The 18,691-nt window shown below is 41.9% G+C and overlaps 1 protein-coding gene across 1 annotated transcript in view; it reads right to left on the bottom strand.

Moving 5' to 3' along the window:
- Positions 1 to 324: 324 nt before the first annotated feature.
- Positions 325 to 18,691, bottom strand: part of PTCHD1 (patched domain containing 1) — a 34,313-nt gene continuing 15,946 nt past the window's right edge. Inside the window, exon 3 of the mRNA XM_042788716.1 lies at positions 325 to 1,983. Within this exon, the coding sequence (XP_042644650.1) occupies positions 329 to 1,983 (1,655 nt within the window). The 3' untranslated portion in view covers positions 325 to 328. The remainder of the gene's footprint in view (positions 1,984 to 18,691) is intronic.

Here is an 18,691-nt window from a genome sequence, read left to right as displayed (position 1 = left end):
CGATGCAGACGTCTGCTTAGGAACCCAACTTCTCCCATTAGATCTTACTTCATGCGTCTAAAATTCAACCCCTCTTTGCATGTGTGTGCAAATTCTCTCATAATACCTGTTACAGGAGCTGAGCAAGCTACAATCCCTGGCTCTTTTAAAAAATTTATTTTCAATTTCTCCCACAATTTTGAATATTCATGGATTTAGCTTAGAGTGGGGAGGGAAAACCTCCAAACCCCTTCCTCTCCCCAGATATTTAGCCAGTACTGGTTTCTTTTTTTTTTTTTTTTTTTTTTCCTCAGTAAGACCTAGTGTAAAAAAACAACAAACAAACAAGTTAGACTGTTGTAATTTGGTCAACCACTCGGGTGCTATCCATATCCACCATTTCGACACACTCTATTTCCTCACGGTTTTCAGGATTCTTCTTCTCTTTCCTCTTCTTCTTGGACGGTGGCAGGAAAGTCAGTATCACAGGTAAAATGGCAAAGCAGTGAAAGAAGGTGACTAATGCTATTAAAAACAAGCACCTGAACAGTGTACGGGTCAGATTTGAAGGCACAGCTGCAAGAGGAATCAGACCAACAATATAGCAGAGGTAGCTCTGCAAAATAGCTACCCCATGCACTTCCAGGGCATTTTTCACCCATTTAGTTCTTGTGAACTCTTTGCCCAGGACAAAGGTTGATAACAGTGGAGCACAGTTGTCAATTGTATAATTAATTCCGTAAATTAAGCACAACACAGAAATACAATCTAGTTCCACTTTCCACAAGGTCATAAACCCTATAACTCCAAATTCAACTGAGGCAACAGTTAGAGTGAGCCAGACGTTGATCAGAGAGTCTGCCACCAGGAATGCAGAGAAGAAGAGCAGAAATAAAGCACTAATGCAGGAGTTTTGTAAGGGGGCTCCCACTGAAGAGGCATAACGATCCATGTACACAAACGATGGATTGAAAACAATGAATTTCACCTTGGAGGTGAGAGAGAGTTTCCTCAGGGTCTCCAGGAGGTCATAAAGTTCTTCCCTCTTGGTTTCCATTGTCTTGGCCACTAAGAACATCCTGGAGGCCACCACATCGACTTCATTGTTGTATTTCTTGGAAAAGATGATATCCTCTGAAAAATGGGCAAACTGAGGGGTCTTCAGGAAGGAGTTCCTCAGCATATCAGTGAAGTTCTTCTTGGGCAATCCAGTAGATATGTTGAGTTTCCTAAGGTAATTTAAGTAGCTTTCAAACCAAGATATCCTCACAAAGCCCTTGGTATACTCCAGCACGTCCTCCTGGACACTGGTGTTCCAGTACTCGATCGACTCGTAGATGTAGAACCCAATCACCGGGCTGTAGTTACTGAAGTACTTCTGCTGGGCAGTTGTATACTCAATGGTCCGTGTTGCAGTCGCTACGATGTTGCTCAGGTCTGACCCTTCACTGACCTGCAGGTAGCCCATTAAGGCAAAGGAAATATAAACAAGGTAAAAGAGAACTACAAAAGGCTTGACGTAAGTGTTTGTTATCCAGTCACAATAGTAGCGTTTCAGGAACCACACCAAAAGATGACTCTCGTAAGTGTTCGTTTCCTCTGAATCCGCTGTGTCCTCACTGAATTTGGCTGTCAGAAGAAACCTATACCATGCAGGCTTCTCTTGCAATACCTCTGGCTTTGGTACCTTTCTGCAGAAGATACTATGCTGGTAGTTGTTTTCTATGTAGCCAGTAAACACCAGGCTGGAACCATAAAAGGAGAGTACATAGAGGTAGTTGAAGAAAATTGCAATACAGGAATTGCAGCAGAAAATCCTGGCTGCTTCAATGTTAGTGAAGGGACTGGCACCTATTCCAAAAGTGACCAGGTACATGGCAGTGGTGAGAGAAAACGAGAGCATGGAGTCTGCAAATACGGCTGCAGTCCTCTCTTTAACATGTTGGTCTTCTCTAGTTTTTCTCCAGGAGGACAACATTTCAAAAGTCCCATATAACCCATGACCTACAATAGAGAACAAAGCGAGTGTTTAAAGTACTCGAAACGACATGTGGAAAAATGTAATGTGGACATGCTAAAAGACTGAAAGGAGACACAGCTGGCCGCTACCAATGCTTGAAGTAAACGTCCTGCAGAAGAGAGAAGTGATTATGGAGGTCTAAGCCACAGGAGTGCATTCGCTACCTGACTAGCAAACTTTACTGCCAGAGCTTGAGGAGAGTTCTGCATCGCTGGCGCAGGGTTGATGGGTTAAAGAAAAAGGATTTTTTTTTTTCTGGTTGGCTGTTTCGTTTCATTATTTCGGAGTGCCTGTGATGGAAGATGCTTTGAAATTAGTTTTTCCTGGTGATGGAATCTGACCTGTGGTGAAAACAAAGAAATATGACCTTGAAGTGCCTGTGCTGGAAGCAGAGCATTAGTTGGCTCCTTCATAGAAAATCTGTAAAAAAATGAAACTTTCATATAAGCTGAAAATTGTCAATTAAATCAGTCACTGATTTCTCCACTTTCTATACAAATTTTCTGTAAGGAAAAAGAAATCCTAGAAAAATAACAAACAAAAGAAGCACAGATAAATTTTACAGATGCAGAATGGTAGAACTGATACAGAACTGCTTAAGACATTGGTCTTCTTACTTTAATATATCTAAGGGCTTGTAAAACCAAACACAGCTCTATTTTTTTTTGGCAGTTCCTACATTTCGTAAGGTATTTAATTAACTCTTAAAATGGATATAGCATTCATGAAAGGAGATGAAAACCTGCAGACCTAAAATCTTGTGTTTATCCCACAAGTGCAGGTAAATCAGGAAAAGTACATGGTTTTATCTTAATCCCTGGTTGGTCATAGAGCACCTGAGCTGGGAATGCAACCATCGACCAGCTATCATGTGAGAGTGGCTGAGATAAAAGTAGGTTGATGTTTTACACAGAGATGAACAGAAAACCAGTCTATGTATCACACCTAAAGTGTAAGACTGTAATATTTTCTCATAATAATTCATATCATGTTCATCTTTATTTAATAGATTGTTTCCATCTAATCCCACCCTCTTTGCTGTCCTTTAATTACTCCTCCTCCTTATTCTACTGCTGTTTTTGCTGTCCCCTGCCTATCTCTCTGGTCTGCTCTTGCATTATCTCCAGAAATTCCCAAAAGCCAGTCCACAGTGTTTTGCTCTTACCCATTCCCTGATAACATTCGATAAAACAATCAGTGCTGAATTAGTTGCTGATGACACTGGAGTGCAACCACTGGTCTTTTGAAGCTGACGCTCCAGTCAGGCAGGTCAAGGTAATTTACAAACCTCTGTTAGAATTTCAGGCTGTCTGCTGAGTACCAAAACTGCTGTTATCGACTCTGTTCTCTCCACCTGTAGATGATTATCACTTTTGCCACAAGAGCTATAAGTATTGGTCAAGAAACCCCCAAACAAATGAGGTATTTTGAAGAACCAGAAAACCAGAAAACATATTAGGGGGGTTGGAACCAGATGATCTTTAAGGTTGCTTCCAACCCAAAACATTCTATGATTCTATCATCACGTTTATTCTTAAATGCCTCATGTAGGCTAAATATTTAATTAACTTGACAAAATAACCCTTTTGTGATCCGTACCTTTTACTGTAGGGGCAACTGCAGCTGATTCACTCCATTCTTTCTGCAAGGAATATCCTACCTATATTTTAACAGATGGCTGAGCTGGTCACTCTGTTAATGCTGAAAATAATAGGTATGGGGTATTTAATAAAGATTTCAAAATACAGAGCTAATAAGATAAGATAATAGGACAGCTGGTGTATCTCCTTATCACGGTCACCTGGCATTTAGAACAACAAAGACCGTGCTCTTGTGTATATCAGATATCTTACCTACATTGTTATTCGGCGTCACGGCATGGGCCACGAATGTCCAATTTGTAGCAATATTACAATCCTGGTTTTGTTATGGCATTTGGCATTCATCTTAATTTTCCCAAACAATGTTTTACAGCTGCTTTCAGAGACCAGGTCAAGACTGTCAATTTGATAACTAGCACTGTGCCCCCTCTTAAAGCTAATGGGGAATACTGGAACTCCCCAGGCATAAAATCAAGCAAAAAGCACAACAAGTGACTGGCACCCCGTTGCTAATTATGCTTCAAATAGTTATGTTCTAGGCTCAGTAGGCAAAGCTATTACACTTGCTTTCAGTGTGTTCTTTGTAAAGACAGACTGACCTTTATTTAAATGTAACTGATCACTTGCCAAAGCAGGGAGTGAGAGGTTTAATCCATTTATGGCTCCCATAAGTCCTGCAGACAGGCTCATCTGAGAATTTCACATGGCATCATATGCATTAGCTTTGAGTGAGCAAAACAGAATAAAATGAGGTCATTGAATATTACAAATTACTTCCTTTGTGAGCTTTAGCTATAGCATGTTTTTGTAAAAAAAATTTCAGCGTTAATAGGCTCTTGCTTAAAAATACTCAAATAGCCACATTAATTTGGAAAGCCTTAGACTTCACAATGAAAAAAAGAATTTAGAGCTAATTAAATATGATGCTGCGCATGACTTTTTAACAGCTGTAAGATTTTGGATAAAGTCTGATAACATGACTCCTGATATTACATATTTTCTTTAAGTAGGAAACATAAGCCCACAATTTTCTCTTACATAATCTTCAAGACTGCCCTAAAACGGAATCTGATTTACAGAACTGCTCAAGTAAATGCATGAAGAGGCATCACCGCATGTGCTCCACAAAGCCAACAGAAAAACATTTAGATACTCTTCAGTTTTAGGATAGGTTCCCTTTGTTGTTTGCTACATAATCTGTGTGCTAGGACTTGGTATTTTCCTTCAGTTGTACAATTTGTGATTCCTCTGTCCATTTGTATAACAGCTACAAAATTCTCATTTACCTTTAGGAAGACAAGCCTAAATGACAAACTTGCACACTTTTTGCATCAGCAGCACTCCTAACCTGATTCCAGTATCCTCTGAGAAAAAGATTAAGCCCAAACTCATGCACAAATTAGTCACAGTAGTCCAAAGATTAGCCTTATTTAGCTAGAATGGGATTTACGTAACTTAATGTACTCCTGTAGATACTGACTACAAGCACAAGTCGGGGTGACAATCTCCAATGTTGTCTAACTCACTGATGGTCATATAAAACTAACCCACATTGATTAGGGCAGATAGCTCCATGGAAACATTTTGTGATAATTTCTTTCAGTTCTCTGTCATTTCAGAGTTCCATTTTTTGCATCCCTAACTTATTTCCACTGATTACCTCTATTCCTCTCATTGGTGCTATGTCTATTCTATATAATATTAACAAGAAGAAGGCAAATTTTTCATTGCAAATAAATTCTGTAATTGCTTTAACTGATTTTCTCTGTTTAATAAAGATTTAGCCACAAATCTGTAATGATTTAGAGCAATTTGTTCATTATTCACAGTCATTCAGTAAATAATAAATATGAACTCAAACAGCTAATGGGCTATGGGAGATCTTTTCCTGTTGACATTTGCTATTATGATTCACTGGCCATGCCCTACAGACAGCGTTTACAACCATGAGCTAAGAAGGAATACATAGAAATATGGGATTTTTTTAAGGAAAAGATGTTCTGAGAGGGCAAAGGAAAATTTTAGCAAAATAGGAGAAAGGTATTGGACAAAATGGGGACCAAACTGTTCCTGTTTTTTTTTTTTCCTTATTCTCTTTTTCTACTATTTTGCATTGTAGGAGATACTGCTACCACATGTCTTGGATGACTGAGGACAGAAATTATGGCTTTTGTAGCTGAAGAAAATGAAGAAGATAGTCACTGTTATTTCTGATGAACTTAAATTTTTTACGGACTGAGGTGGTCTATCTTTAATTTTGGAAACTAATAACAATACCAGCAATAAAACCAATAAATTATGCTCATCTTAATATGGCACTTTTATGAGTAGCCTGAAAATGCTATAAAAAGTTTCATTTGCCTTCTTCAGGATCAAGTCTTGCAATTACACATGCTCTGCAAATTCAATGCAGAGCATGCATGAGAGAAAAAAAGCACTTGTAGGAAGTTGTGAAAACTAAGGCACAATTTTCTGTTGCTTAAAATTATCAAATTATTTACCTCATTTTGAACACTACTTATGTGCAGGCACTTAAACTGTTCTTTTTAGTACCATTTTAAAATATCAAAAAGGAGATGCATCCTTTCCCTTGATAAGTGGTTGCTCAAGCAAGAGGCTTTTATGAATGGGCATCGGCAACCTAGGCTTAAAGTTGGCTCCACTCCTGCCTGGCAAACAGTGAGACTGAAGCAGAGAGGGGCGAAGGGATTTAAAGCAGCCCCAGAGCTTGTGGGAGGGCAGCGAAGTGACCTCTTGGTCACAGGAGTCACATACCAGCTCTCTATTCGCTTGGCGTAATTGCTTCCCTAAAACAAAGGCTTCTGCCTGCTCCCAGATTAAGGGATATGTTAAATTTTACACTAAAATCACGTGAATTGGGTATTCAAATAGATTTATCCTGTAAGAGAAAGTAAGGAGAATGACTGAGAACAAGATTTTGGTTCCTCTTCTTGCAGTTTCACCCATCTATTAAAGTAGCAAATAATAGTATGCTGTGGGTCTCATTTTTTTTTGTTCTGACTGTTCTGAAGATTGTATGTCCCTGTGTGTGTTTGATACTTGACTAAAATCTCTCTGAATAAAGTACCACTTACAGCTTGTGAAGTTCCAGCCCTCTGTGTGGAAGGTTGCATTTTAGGGGTAATTAATTTTATTCATCCCATTTTAACGCAGTAGCACACAAAATGCTGATAATGATTGATCTCCACCTCAGTGAGGCTGAATGCTGCACCAGTACCTACTGCCAGAATTAAGACTAATAAAGCACCACACTGTCTTCGTAAGGAGGCAGACTTCTCTAGAAGCAAAGCTGGGTTAAGAGGTGTTTCCCCCTTCTCAGGCACCGATTCCCCTCCCCAACCAAAGTCTGTTGTTCCCTCATTGCTACCAATTCACCCCTTTCTAGTCGAAATTGGACTAAAGGAACAGTCAGGATTAGAAACATAAACAACCTTTTATTTTTTGAGGGTTACTTTTTAATCTGAAATCTTTTCCTGACACTGGTGGCACAAAAGAATGGCTGGAATTGGTAATGAGTCATGATAGGGTGTACAGGAGCCTCGTAAACTGGGCAGGCAGAAACTTGAAGTAGAAGCATCTTCTGGCTGTGTTATTGAGGTTAAGTCTGGGTTTTGATTTAAGGTTTTTGCTTGTATTGTAATAGCTGCATCCTTGTAACACTATCGGTTCAGCTGGATGAATGCTGTCTCAGTTAGGTTGATTTAAGCCTGAAATCATCCCACTGAATAGAAGCACTTGTCTGCAAGAGGAATTTAGTGTGCTGTGAAAAAGTGTGTGAATTTACAGGGGGCTAGCTATGTTGCACCAGATTTCTTTGTGAAAATCTGTGAAGGACAGCTTAATTCACATTCAAAGTGGAGTGAAATATCATCTTCAGAGACAAACACCAGATAAATTAACATGAAATAGTTAGGATGCTATAAATTCATATCCCAGCTTGCTGCCAATGCAGGCAAGGTCTCAAGAACTGCACTTGTGCAAAATTAGTACATGGGAGGTCAGAATCATACCACAGGAATTGCCCTTTCCAACACGATACCTGTAATAACACATGATATAATGAAAGTGCAATGAATTTTCCTAGCTGACAGTATTAAAAATAACAATGTACACTGTTCAACTCTGGGATTGCTTTCCACAGTAATGTCAACAAAGAGGCTGAGATAATTTCCCCCTGCTGACTTATTTTTTCCAGTTAGATCAGTGAGCTCATCAGCTCCCATCTTCTGAAAAGCCAAGTGAAACTGCTAATCCAAACTCCCCTTTGTCACAGGAGTTGCAATCAACCAGTTGTTGACTAAATACGTGACCTACCTCATGCGGCCTCTCCTAGCAGGCACAATTTTAACTCGGAACATATAGCAGGTTCAAAGTGCTACTGAATATGCAGGCAGAGCAAGAGAATTTGCATCCAGTTGAAGCAAACATCTGGCTTCATACCCTGTTCTTACTAAAATAATAAAATACTACAGCTAACCAAGATCCTTCAGCACACAGATAGAATTAGCACCGAGCCTAATTTATACAACAGTTTTCACTGAGTTTATAGCAATATAATGGCATGGGTTGAGCCCAACAGTTAAATCATTGTTTGCATGCTGTTGCAACAAACTGTGGGTTACTCTAACCAGTGTCCACCTTTGTGGCCCATAAATGGCACTGCAACGCTACAGTTTTGCTGTGTGAATGTCAGACCTCAAAGTGGGTGTGTGTCGCTGGACATCCCACGGTGTGCAGACTTGCCCGTCCCAAACATTTCTGCTGAGCAAAGCAAATGCACTGCAAATCCTACCTGCTTTCCCGACACTTGTCCTAGTATTGCTGGGAGCCCAGTTCACAGTGTAGAGTAAAATCTGATAGGATACTAACATCCTATAAGGTACTCATCTGATCAACTGTGTTTCCAGGCAGTAGTGTTAATCTCAGCAGAATTGTGGCAAGGGGACTGAGAGTTGGAGACAGCTGAGTTTTCTTAAGTGCATTCTCATTTGCAAAGAGAGTGAAGTCCCAGCCACCCAAGCATAGCCTGACCTCACTTCATACCTCCAAGCACAGGTTTGAAGGGCAAGTAAACCTGACCACTATGTGCAGGCGTGGTACCCAGATTAAGAAGAACACACAAAGAGCAATATGGGATGGGATGTACTGGTATAAACCCAGGCTGTGCATATAGCAATGCCTTCTTTACCTCCCGTCACACAGACCTTACATGTCTGTATTGCAACTGAATTACAGGTATGGCAACGTATCTCAAAAATATGACAACAGTGCTGTCAGGTACAATTTACAATTATTGTTTTAAAGACTACTGAATTTTACACATATATTACTAAGGTGTACTATGCCTACAGATGTTAACGGCTGACTTAAGATCTTCCCAAATGAGAAATATACTGAAACTGTGTATCTCAGGCTGTGAGGCGTCTAGGCATGATACCAGCAGATCAATCTCTGGGATTGCATCACATTTGAATATTAGCCATTCATCCTCAATTGTGAGGCTGATCTCTCCAACCCGTTTACAACCGCACCGGCCACCCCAGTCAGAAAGCCCCAGGCATGCCCATTGATTCCTCAGCTTAATACTGGGATCAAAAACATGAGTGTCTTGGCACATTCACAATAAATAAAAATCTGCCTCAGTCTCCAGAGAGGGAGAGTTGTATTTTGTGCTGCGTCTACTTGGCAACAAAATAAGAGAAACCGAAATGTTTAATAATACGGTCCCAGTATCTGCTGTGTTTCACAGCTGTGGGTGTCTGTGCCCACAGAAGCACACTGCTGAAGAGAAAGTGTCCCCGTACAACACACTGTATTGGTTGGTGCATGCAGAGCAGAACTCTTCAACTAGTGCTCAGTGCTTCACGCTGTGAGTCCACAATGTTATTTTTAGTCGCAGATCCTGCAGAGCGACTCTCTGGGCCGTTAAGCCTGCGCTCAAATTGCTTAATGCACAGGCAGGAAAACAGGGTGCGTTTGGAAATCCAGCACAAGGTTTATGCCTCATTTAGGTCTTGTGTAGCGCTGCCAAGCACAACTTAAAAGGGGGCTAAGTTCCTTGTAAGACTCATTTGGATCTGCTGCACTGGAGTCACTTTGATCCCAGTCTTCGGGCAATGAATGTCTGCAATAATACCCTACATTTTCTACATTTCTAAACTTAACTTCTGGAAATGCAGCATAGGATTAGCTCTCTGTTTTCCCGTGAAACAGTCTGTTTTGGTCAGGTGTAGCCCCTTCTGAGTTATACTAAAAAGTACACATTTGAACCAAGAATGCGCTAGCAAAAAGAAATCACCCTCGTGCTTTTGGTCTCACCCTAAATGGTTGGGACACACTCAGCAATGCTTGGGGTACATGATGCATCCCAATTATAAACTCCCCAGTACTATCTTTTATCGTGGCAAACAAGCAATAATGATGTTGCTTGCAACAAGCAAGCTGATGTTTTAGAAAACGGTACAGATCACAAGCTAATTTTAAGAGCATGATCTGCATATTACTATTGAAATGAAAATCATTCTATATATAAATCCCTAGCTCTGAAGAAATACATACACATACACAAGACACATGTAGACATTCCTTTAATTTTTCTATCTATATAGGGGGAAAAGAAGCAAAGAGTAGGAGAAGTATTTTAAATAAGTAGAATTAAACAATGTGTCAGTATTTATAGTCCTAGTTTTTACCACAATCCCTAATTAGCAATGGCAGTAACATGGTTCATCACTTTTTATTTTTGGAATATGCGTATTTTAAAGCTTCTCATTATAAAAAAACATCTTCTCACTTAATATTGCATTTTCAAATTATTTTTTTTAAACTATGCCAAATTCAGTTTAAATTAATAGCCTTTTATTATAATTAATATATGGGTGATTCAGCACATATGTGGTTAATCTTGAATAGTCCCGTTGATTTCAGTAGAGTAAAAATTACTGATTTTGGGGAAAATGCTGGATATTTTGCTTGGATCACCCTTTTTTAGTATTGAACCAATGTAATATTTGATATTTTGTTATAGTGATAGCAAGAATGTCAGATAAGCACATTTCAAAACCACAGAAACATTTGAGAGAAAACTTGAGTGGCTCTTTTATTTTGAGAAAGATAAGCAAAGCAAGTTATAGTTCAAAATTACTTTTGTATATAAACTGAATATTAAATTCCACTTAAGAATCAGTAAAGGCTTGTTTTAGCGTTTAAAGAGCAGGCTGTCAACTCTGTTTAAATGTGTGACTTGCTTTCCTCTGTTTTCATGAAAGACCTGGCAAAAGTTAAAAGTCATATTTCGTTCAGTGCAGCAGAAGGAGCCGAGCGTTAGCGAAATCTGGTTTTAGCTGCTGGAATATTTATATTTGCGTGGCGCGCTCACTTACTGACTACCCAGACCTTGTGCGGATCCGAACCGAAAGCATCCGAGCCAAACCTGTGCTGCGCGCGCAAGCCCGTGGCTCCGGGGCAAACAGCAGACGAGCATCGAACTCCTGCTGACCTTCCACGGGTGGCCCTGCCCCGGAGCCCCCCACCCCTCCCAAGGATGCCTCCCCACCGTCTCTAACTCGGAAACACCAGAAAATCCCCCCGGAAGCCCATCTCCCTCCCTAAGCTGTTATTTCGCGAGACAGGGTGGAAGGCTTTGTTTTGCCCCACGGAGGATGACAAGGGGAGGGGGGCACAGGAGGGCTGTGGGGTACAGACCCCAGGGTGTGCGGGGGGGAGCCAGGACCACCCTCTGCATCAGGGGAGCCACACAGGACGGGATGCCAGGATAGTGAAGGAATGACAGATGTGGCCAACAAGATGGATTTCCCCCATGATGGGTGTACCTCAAGTCTCAGCAGCCAAGGAGGTGGTCAGATGCAGAGTTAGATGTTAAGTACTGCTGGGCTCGTCTCGCATATGACATGCTTAGGTTTGCATCAGCAGCCAAAACTGCAAACTGATTTTCCCCACGAAGTCAGTTTTTGTAAAAAAGATTGCTTAAAGGTAAGTGAAAGCCACCTGCAACCACCTGTACAAGGTTAATCTTTCCCAGGTTGCAGAATAGCCAAGTGACATATAGTACATGACAATTCCTGAAGACAGAGCAAGACACAGTGAATATATCTGGGGCAAAGTCGTGTTTTAAATCTGTTTTAAATTTCTAAACCCACAAGCCAAAATATCAATTGCTTCTAGGAGTGTTTTCCTAGTGGAATATGGATTAGTTTACCACACTTCAAGTTCCCCTTTTCTGGTGAGAAAGCTGCAACCAAAATATTTCAGGAATACCCTTAAATTCTCCTCTTTAAGCAGTGTTTGTCATTACTCTTACTCATAATATATAGATCAACCATATGTGAAACACAATCTTCAGAAAGTTGCAAAACTTCAGTTAAAGCCCGTAAGACCTATTTTTACTGACCAAAAAAAAAAAAAAAAGGAAAAAAAGAAAAATCATTGCAAGTTTGGAACTCAGCTTGGGCTTTCCACCAAGGAGCCAGACTTAATTTATTTCTAGTTAATTTAACCCATCTCTGCCAGTGTTCCCTGCCAGAATGCAGAGGTCTCATGACCTGACAATGGCAGGCCCCCTCTCTGCCACACAGGCCTCTTGGCTATTGCCTATTTGGGGGATGTCATTTATTAGATGCACAAAAGGTGCACCATCTCTCTCACAGAAAGACCTGAAATGCAAAGTCCTATCAGATCCTGCTGACCTTCCCCAGGTCTGCATTGACCATCTGAGTCCAGTAGACAAACCATACCACAAACATACATATATATATATATATATTTCCTACCTATTATTATATATATTTTTTTTTTTCTACGAGTATATATAGAGATAGTAAAAGGTTTCTTTTCTCTGAACTGTGAACTTCCAGTATAATTTCATATATGTGGAAGTTTCTCTTGAGGGACTTCACTACTTGAAGAAAATCAGGATGTCAGAGTCAAACTCTCAGTACGTTTGACTGTTTGGGACTTCACGAGCCCTTCCATTAAACCATTGCACGCACTGACTTCTCTGCAGTTAAAAGAATAAGACAGTAAAAGTGTAACATCTTTCTGCTACCGTTTGCATAAATGAATGCTCATTAAATGCACTGCATCGGGCACTGCATCACCTGTAACACACTTTTCATATGAAATAAGTGCATTTTGGAGCACCACCAGTCAAGAGGCAATGCCTGATCTTAATGATTGTACAATACTTGGTTTCAATATTAAACTGTTCTCTGGACTGACTTCCTACAGATACAGCTCCTCTTTTCCAAAAAGCATTATATTTACTGAGTCATTGACACTCTTCTGAAGCCAAGGAGTGTCACATGTGAGTTCAAGGATTTCACCAGGGTCTGTGGCGGTGAAGAGAGAACGTGGACACATGTTGGCTGTGTCACCATCACACGCAGCCTGCTTCACGCTCTACTTGGTGCTTTTGCACCGCACGGGAAAGGGCTGGTACAAGTGCCTAAAATACTCTGCCACCACTTACATTTTAAACCTATTTCCCTCCTGTGCATTAGTGGCTTATTGGTGTTTGAGTTCCTAAAGGGGCTTGGGGCATCATCCTGCAGGAGGAGAACTGGAGAGAGGGAGACCAGCAGGTGGAAGAGGTGGTGAATCACCTTGACTTTGGGTGAAAAACACTGACTTTGGTGAGTGGACTCAGTACACTGAATGAGGAGGGGTAGCCTAGGGCCTACTTCTGCTCTTGCCCTTAAAGAACTGAAATGCCAGGTGATGCTTGAGGGACTGCAGAAGATGCATGACTGCTTAGAGAGCTCAGGAAGAGACTGAGGCACTGAGGAAAAGGAATGATAGGCAGAATCCCCAGAATGCCTGGGATTCTGATCAGGGTAGATAAAACCAGATAATTTTATTTATTTATTAGAAGGGGAATGAAAAACAAAACACAAAATGTTTTAGGAGTATAACTGAAGTGCACAGGGTTGAACTGGGAAAGCTGAGCAGATGGAGTGACAAAAAAACAAGCGTACTTCCAGGGCACTCTTGGAGTCATTTGGCAGCATGAAAAAAGCAAAGGATGAATGGTGGAAATCGCTGGGAAATCTGAAGCAGCTGAGATACAACTGCAGGATGTGGTGGGAACCTGTCTGGGAGCCAAGGAAGTTATTCAAGAATGTAGGGAAAACAGTAGGAGCAATAGTTCCAGCTGCGGCCAAGGAAAAGGGAGGATAGGAAAGAAGAGAAATTTTAAAAATCCCAACAAAATGGCAGAGGGGACACACTGGCAGGGCTGGGGAAAAAAGGGGAAAAGATGAAGGAAGCTCAGGGAGACCAAAAGATGCTGAGAGCTGTGCTGACATCAGGAAGGAGATGCCATGGCCTGGAGTAGCGATATGGGTGAGACCTGCTGGAGATGGCGAACAAGATGGATGAGATGGGAGAAAGGGGCAGGTGTCAGCAAGCAGAGGCAGCCAGCTAAGGGAGGACGTGCTCCTTCCCAGCACGAAGAGATGGCAGAGGGGCGGCTGGAGAGGGAGAGCGAGAAAGCTTAGCTCGGGGAATAAATACAAGAGAGACTCAGTAAGCTTCACATTTTTATTAACTGAAAACAGGAAAATCGGTGGAAAAGTACTATACAAAGTCAAACATTTCTATGTGTTACCTTTGTGTGTGGACTGAAGGGCACCAGGGAGACCTGTGCAGGGGCTGGTTCTCTTATTTGAAACTCTCTATATGTAATCAGTGTTGACACTTCAGTTTTATTGAATATAGCAAACACTTGTGTGCTTGATAGGGAGGATAATGAATGCTTTTAGGGTGTACAAATTTGGCATACGTTGCAGTTCCCTACCAGCATGTTCTTCCAGAAAACTGAAGAAGAAGCCAGGCTGGGCGCCTTATTGGCATTGAGATGCAGATCCAGTGAGCTGCGTGTGCTGGCATGTGCTGGCCCCAGCACACTCATCCTACCAGGGGTTTTGTGCTGCCCTGCTCGGTTTAGCTACCTGTTGCCTTCATGGTCCCTAACCTTCAGCAATTCCCTCCTGTGCTTTTCACTCCCATCATCAAACACACTGACCTCCCCTCTTCTGTTCCCTAATGTTTTCCTTATGACGGTCTTTCCCCAACTCTCTGACCTCAGATCCCACCTTTGCTGCTCCAACGTTTTGCATTCATAAAGCCCCTGTACAGATATCTCACTCCTCCACCAGCACGGCTCTCCCATGGGCAAGTCACATGGAATGTCTGCATCCAACATGTTTGTGCTTCTGAGAAGCAGTCGGCCTCTCTGCCTCTGTGAGGTGCTCCTGCGAGCCCTGGTAACTCCCGGTACCTCCCAAAGCATTCTGCACCCCTCCTGCTCCTGTGCTCCCTCCTGCCAGATGCAGCCCTGCACGGTCTCCTTCTCCCCGGACTTTCCCCCCACCCGTGACTGAACCTCAGGAGGACCCTGACTGGGTCCTACTTGACACTTCCACCTGCCCCTTCCCAGTACTCCCACCCCAGACCTGCTCTATTGACCGTTTCCCCCTTCTCTCTTCCCAGAAAGGGTGTACCCACAGGGTGGGACGTGACGGGAGGATGGAGGGAGGCAGTAAGCAGAGGTACCTGCATTCGTCCCTGTTTTGCCGAGTTTCACACAAGGCTGGCTATCGTTTCAGTTTACAGCAAGCTGCAAGCTCAAGCTGGTCTCGTAACTGCTAACTGGCTTTCCCCTGCCAGCATCGGAGGCTAAATATAAGCCCGCGGAGCCGGCCCCGCGTCCCTGCCCGTATCTGGCAGCGCCTGGCATTCCACCGCGATTTCACAGAGCTGATGCTTTTCACGAACTTGGCAGCTGAAGAGAGCTGCCTCTCCCCGAATAAGCTGTAGGAGTTTCTGAAGGAATAGGAAACAGATTGCTAGTTTTCTCCTCAGTGCAAAGGGCAATGTTGCAATTTTCTTTTGAGTCCCGAAGTTAAATGTTGTGCTCCACCTCCGGGAAGTAAAAAAAATCACGCCAAAAACTTGTTCAGACAGGGCTGCTTGTTGTCCAGTGGTTTGTTTGGTAACACTATGGGGTTTTCTGAGGAAACTGGTATTTTTACAGGATTGGCAGTTATTAAACAGCATTTAATACGCAAGGGAAACTTATGATGAATATGTTAGCATCTGTGCCAGACCAAACATCTGCAGTTTTCAATGGAGCAGGCAATAGGAAATCAGAATTTTAATTCTGCTTTTCAGCCAACAATATAAATCAGCTATTTGAAATTCAACTGAATTGAAGAATTTAATTTTTTGGTTCTTAGGGTCAAAAAGCAATAGCCGTAGTTCAGCAAAGTATTCCACATGAACTAGACACGTGAGTAACCTTGTCCTTAAGTTACTTGTTTACACACTGATAAATGTGAATGATAGTTTTAAAAAACCACAGAGGCATATGCTAATTCAAAATATGCCCAGACGCATAGTGGAAGCCTGCCAAGTTTCACAGGTTTTAGGCTTCACTTTCACATTAGAAGTACCTGTGCAAATCCAGAGCCGAAGAAGAAAAGTTCCCAGTTTGACTTGACAAGATATTCCCAGAGCAGAGAGCGGCCGCAGCCAGCCTGCCCTCCCTCGGCGGGGGCTCAGGCCAGCCCCCGGCGCTGCCTCCCGCCTTGCTCTCACAGCTCGGCCTCTGGTGACCCAAGGGGACCCCTGCTCCCTTGGGACCTGCTGGGGAAGGAGGTCCCTGGCAGCACCTCTCCTGGCTTCAATTTTTGCCATTTAGTTCACAACTTGAGAGGGCTAAAAAGAAACCTGCCACGACATAAAAATCGTCTGATGTCTGATAACAGCACTGACATACTTAGGCTACGTACAGTCATCAGTGACCGAGTTATTCGGACTTAACAAGTTACCTTTTGTGTGTGAGTGGGGCTACAGTAACCTGCCTTAACTATAGAGTAAAATAAATTAGAATAAACTACCACAAAGGTGATTAAAATCAAAGCAAGAAGTGTTTAAACCAGTACATCATATTTAACAGGTGGGGTACACTAAAGATGTTCCTGTCTATACTTACACAATCTGATCTTTGAGAGTGCAACTTGGTAAGCCATGGTAATTTAGTAACAAAATTGTCCTACTGATGCAAAAGCTAAGGATTCAACACCTACAGAGGCTGGTACATTTCGCTGTAGCTTGCTTGTCCTTGGAAATGGCTGATGCTGAAGGGATGTTACAGAAAACAGGATGAATGAAATCTAATATTAAAGAACACATTGAATGGAGTATTTTGGACATATTGCCTGAATGATGAGAATAGGCTTGTGACTGGACAAAGTATTTAAACTACTCAGGAAATAATTATTGAAAATATGAATAAGCAGATAATTGCAAAACATTGCTGACCAACTTTAGTTAATGCATCTTGGAAAAGCAGTGGTGGTATCAAGATGAACTTAATGAACAAGAGAAATTATGTGAGATAAAAAAGCTATAATTCAGCAAGGACAAGGGTGATCTTCTACATGCTGGTTGGAATAACTGATTGTGCAAACAGGGTGGAAAGTGACACGAAGGACCTGTGAATTACCATGTGCCACCAACCAAATGCCAGCCATTTCATGCTGCTGAGAAAAAAATGAATGTCATATGGGGATGTATGAACAGGAGTGCCATATGCAAGATGTGTGAAATCATCCTCCTACTCTACTTGCTGCTGAAAGCCTCAGACTGAGTCCTGCGCCCAGCTTTAGGCACTGCACTCCACGGAAGATGTGCAGCGGCCAAAAGCAAGAAGATTGCTGGAAGTCTGATAAGCATAGTCTGAGAAAACCTGGGATGAAAGGGAAAAGGACTGGGCAAGTGAGAGCGGTCCCAAGTACACAGAGAAAAATAAATTGTTTTCCACATGCAGTGGATAAATAAGGAGGACAGCCGGGTTGCAAAAGGAGCATTCAGGTTAGACATGATGCAAATACTGTAGTGGCAGTGCAGTGAAACACAGGGGGAAGCAGCCCAAGGAGGAGACAAAGTCCAGAGTGAGAAGTATCTGTTAGGAAAGACGTAATCTTGTCCTGTGGCAGAGGGCAGATGATGTCTGGAGAGTGTCCCCTCCCTGGCTCTGTGATGCAGATGAAAAGTTAAAAATCCTCAGCTGCTATAAACAGGGGAAACTTCATTAATTATTCCTACCAGTAAAGGGGCCTTGCCTGAAATGTGTCCAGTGTAACAATTTTTTCTATCTCATTTTTGCTTTTAGCCATGAGTAATAGTTATGGGGCTACCCTGTTAGCCAGAGATCCTTTAGCTTTCTAAAGGTCAGTTAATCTATGATCTAATCTGTTGGTCACTGAAACTAAGTGGAAACAGTTCAGCAGGCTATAACGGAGGGTGGTTTGTGTCTCTAGCCTTCAGTTACTTTGAGTTAAACCATCCTTCATAAGTAAAACAACACATAGACATGAAACACATTTTGAAACGCATGCTGAATCTTTCTGTTGTACTGAAGGAAAAAAAAAGGAAACCCTGCCTTTCTAGCTATCTGATGGTTTAAAACAGTTCTCATTAAAAACTCCAGAATGTCTTTAGTGCCTTCTGTTCACCTGTGATATTCCTGTCCCTCGGGAGACTTTATGCAGCTGGGGAAGTAGGCAAGATACACGCAACTTGGCTGCTCTGTCTTGACTTGTTCACAGTGAGAGCTGAGCTGCATATTTGAAATGTACTCCTTTTAAGAGTGGAATACTTCAACTAAGCAAGACCAAAAAAAAAAAAACCAGAAAAAAAGAAAAGAAAAGCAGTTGGCCATACAGCTCGGCAGTTAAAGGAGCACTAAAATAGAAGTGTGAAACTTTTCATAGTTATCTGTACGTCTTCAAGGATTTCAAGTCCCAGCATAGACACTATTACTGAATTAAAGATCTGAAAGGTTGTCCCAGCAAGCAGATGCTTTGATCCCTACACTGAGCTAATATTTCATACTTTTGAGTCGCTTTCCACAGGTGCTTTCATATGGTTGGACTTCAGACTGCTTTTCTATTACTCTTGCAACACATCTGGAAATTCCCGCCTATGTAATATATGTAATACACACTACTTAGTTTGAGGAACTGAATTTTATAATACATGCACAGGC

Source organism: Tyto alba, unplaced genomic scaffold, assembly GCF_018691265.1.
Source record: "Tyto alba isolate M040663 unplaced genomic scaffold, T.alba_DEE_v4.0 Super-Scaffold_14, whole genome shotgun sequence".
Taxonomy (NCBI): Eukaryota; Metazoa; Chordata; class Aves; order Strigiformes; family Tytonidae; genus Tyto; species Tyto alba.
Note: the sequence above shows the minus strand (reverse complement) of the source record. Positions and strands in the feature narration are given on the sequence as shown.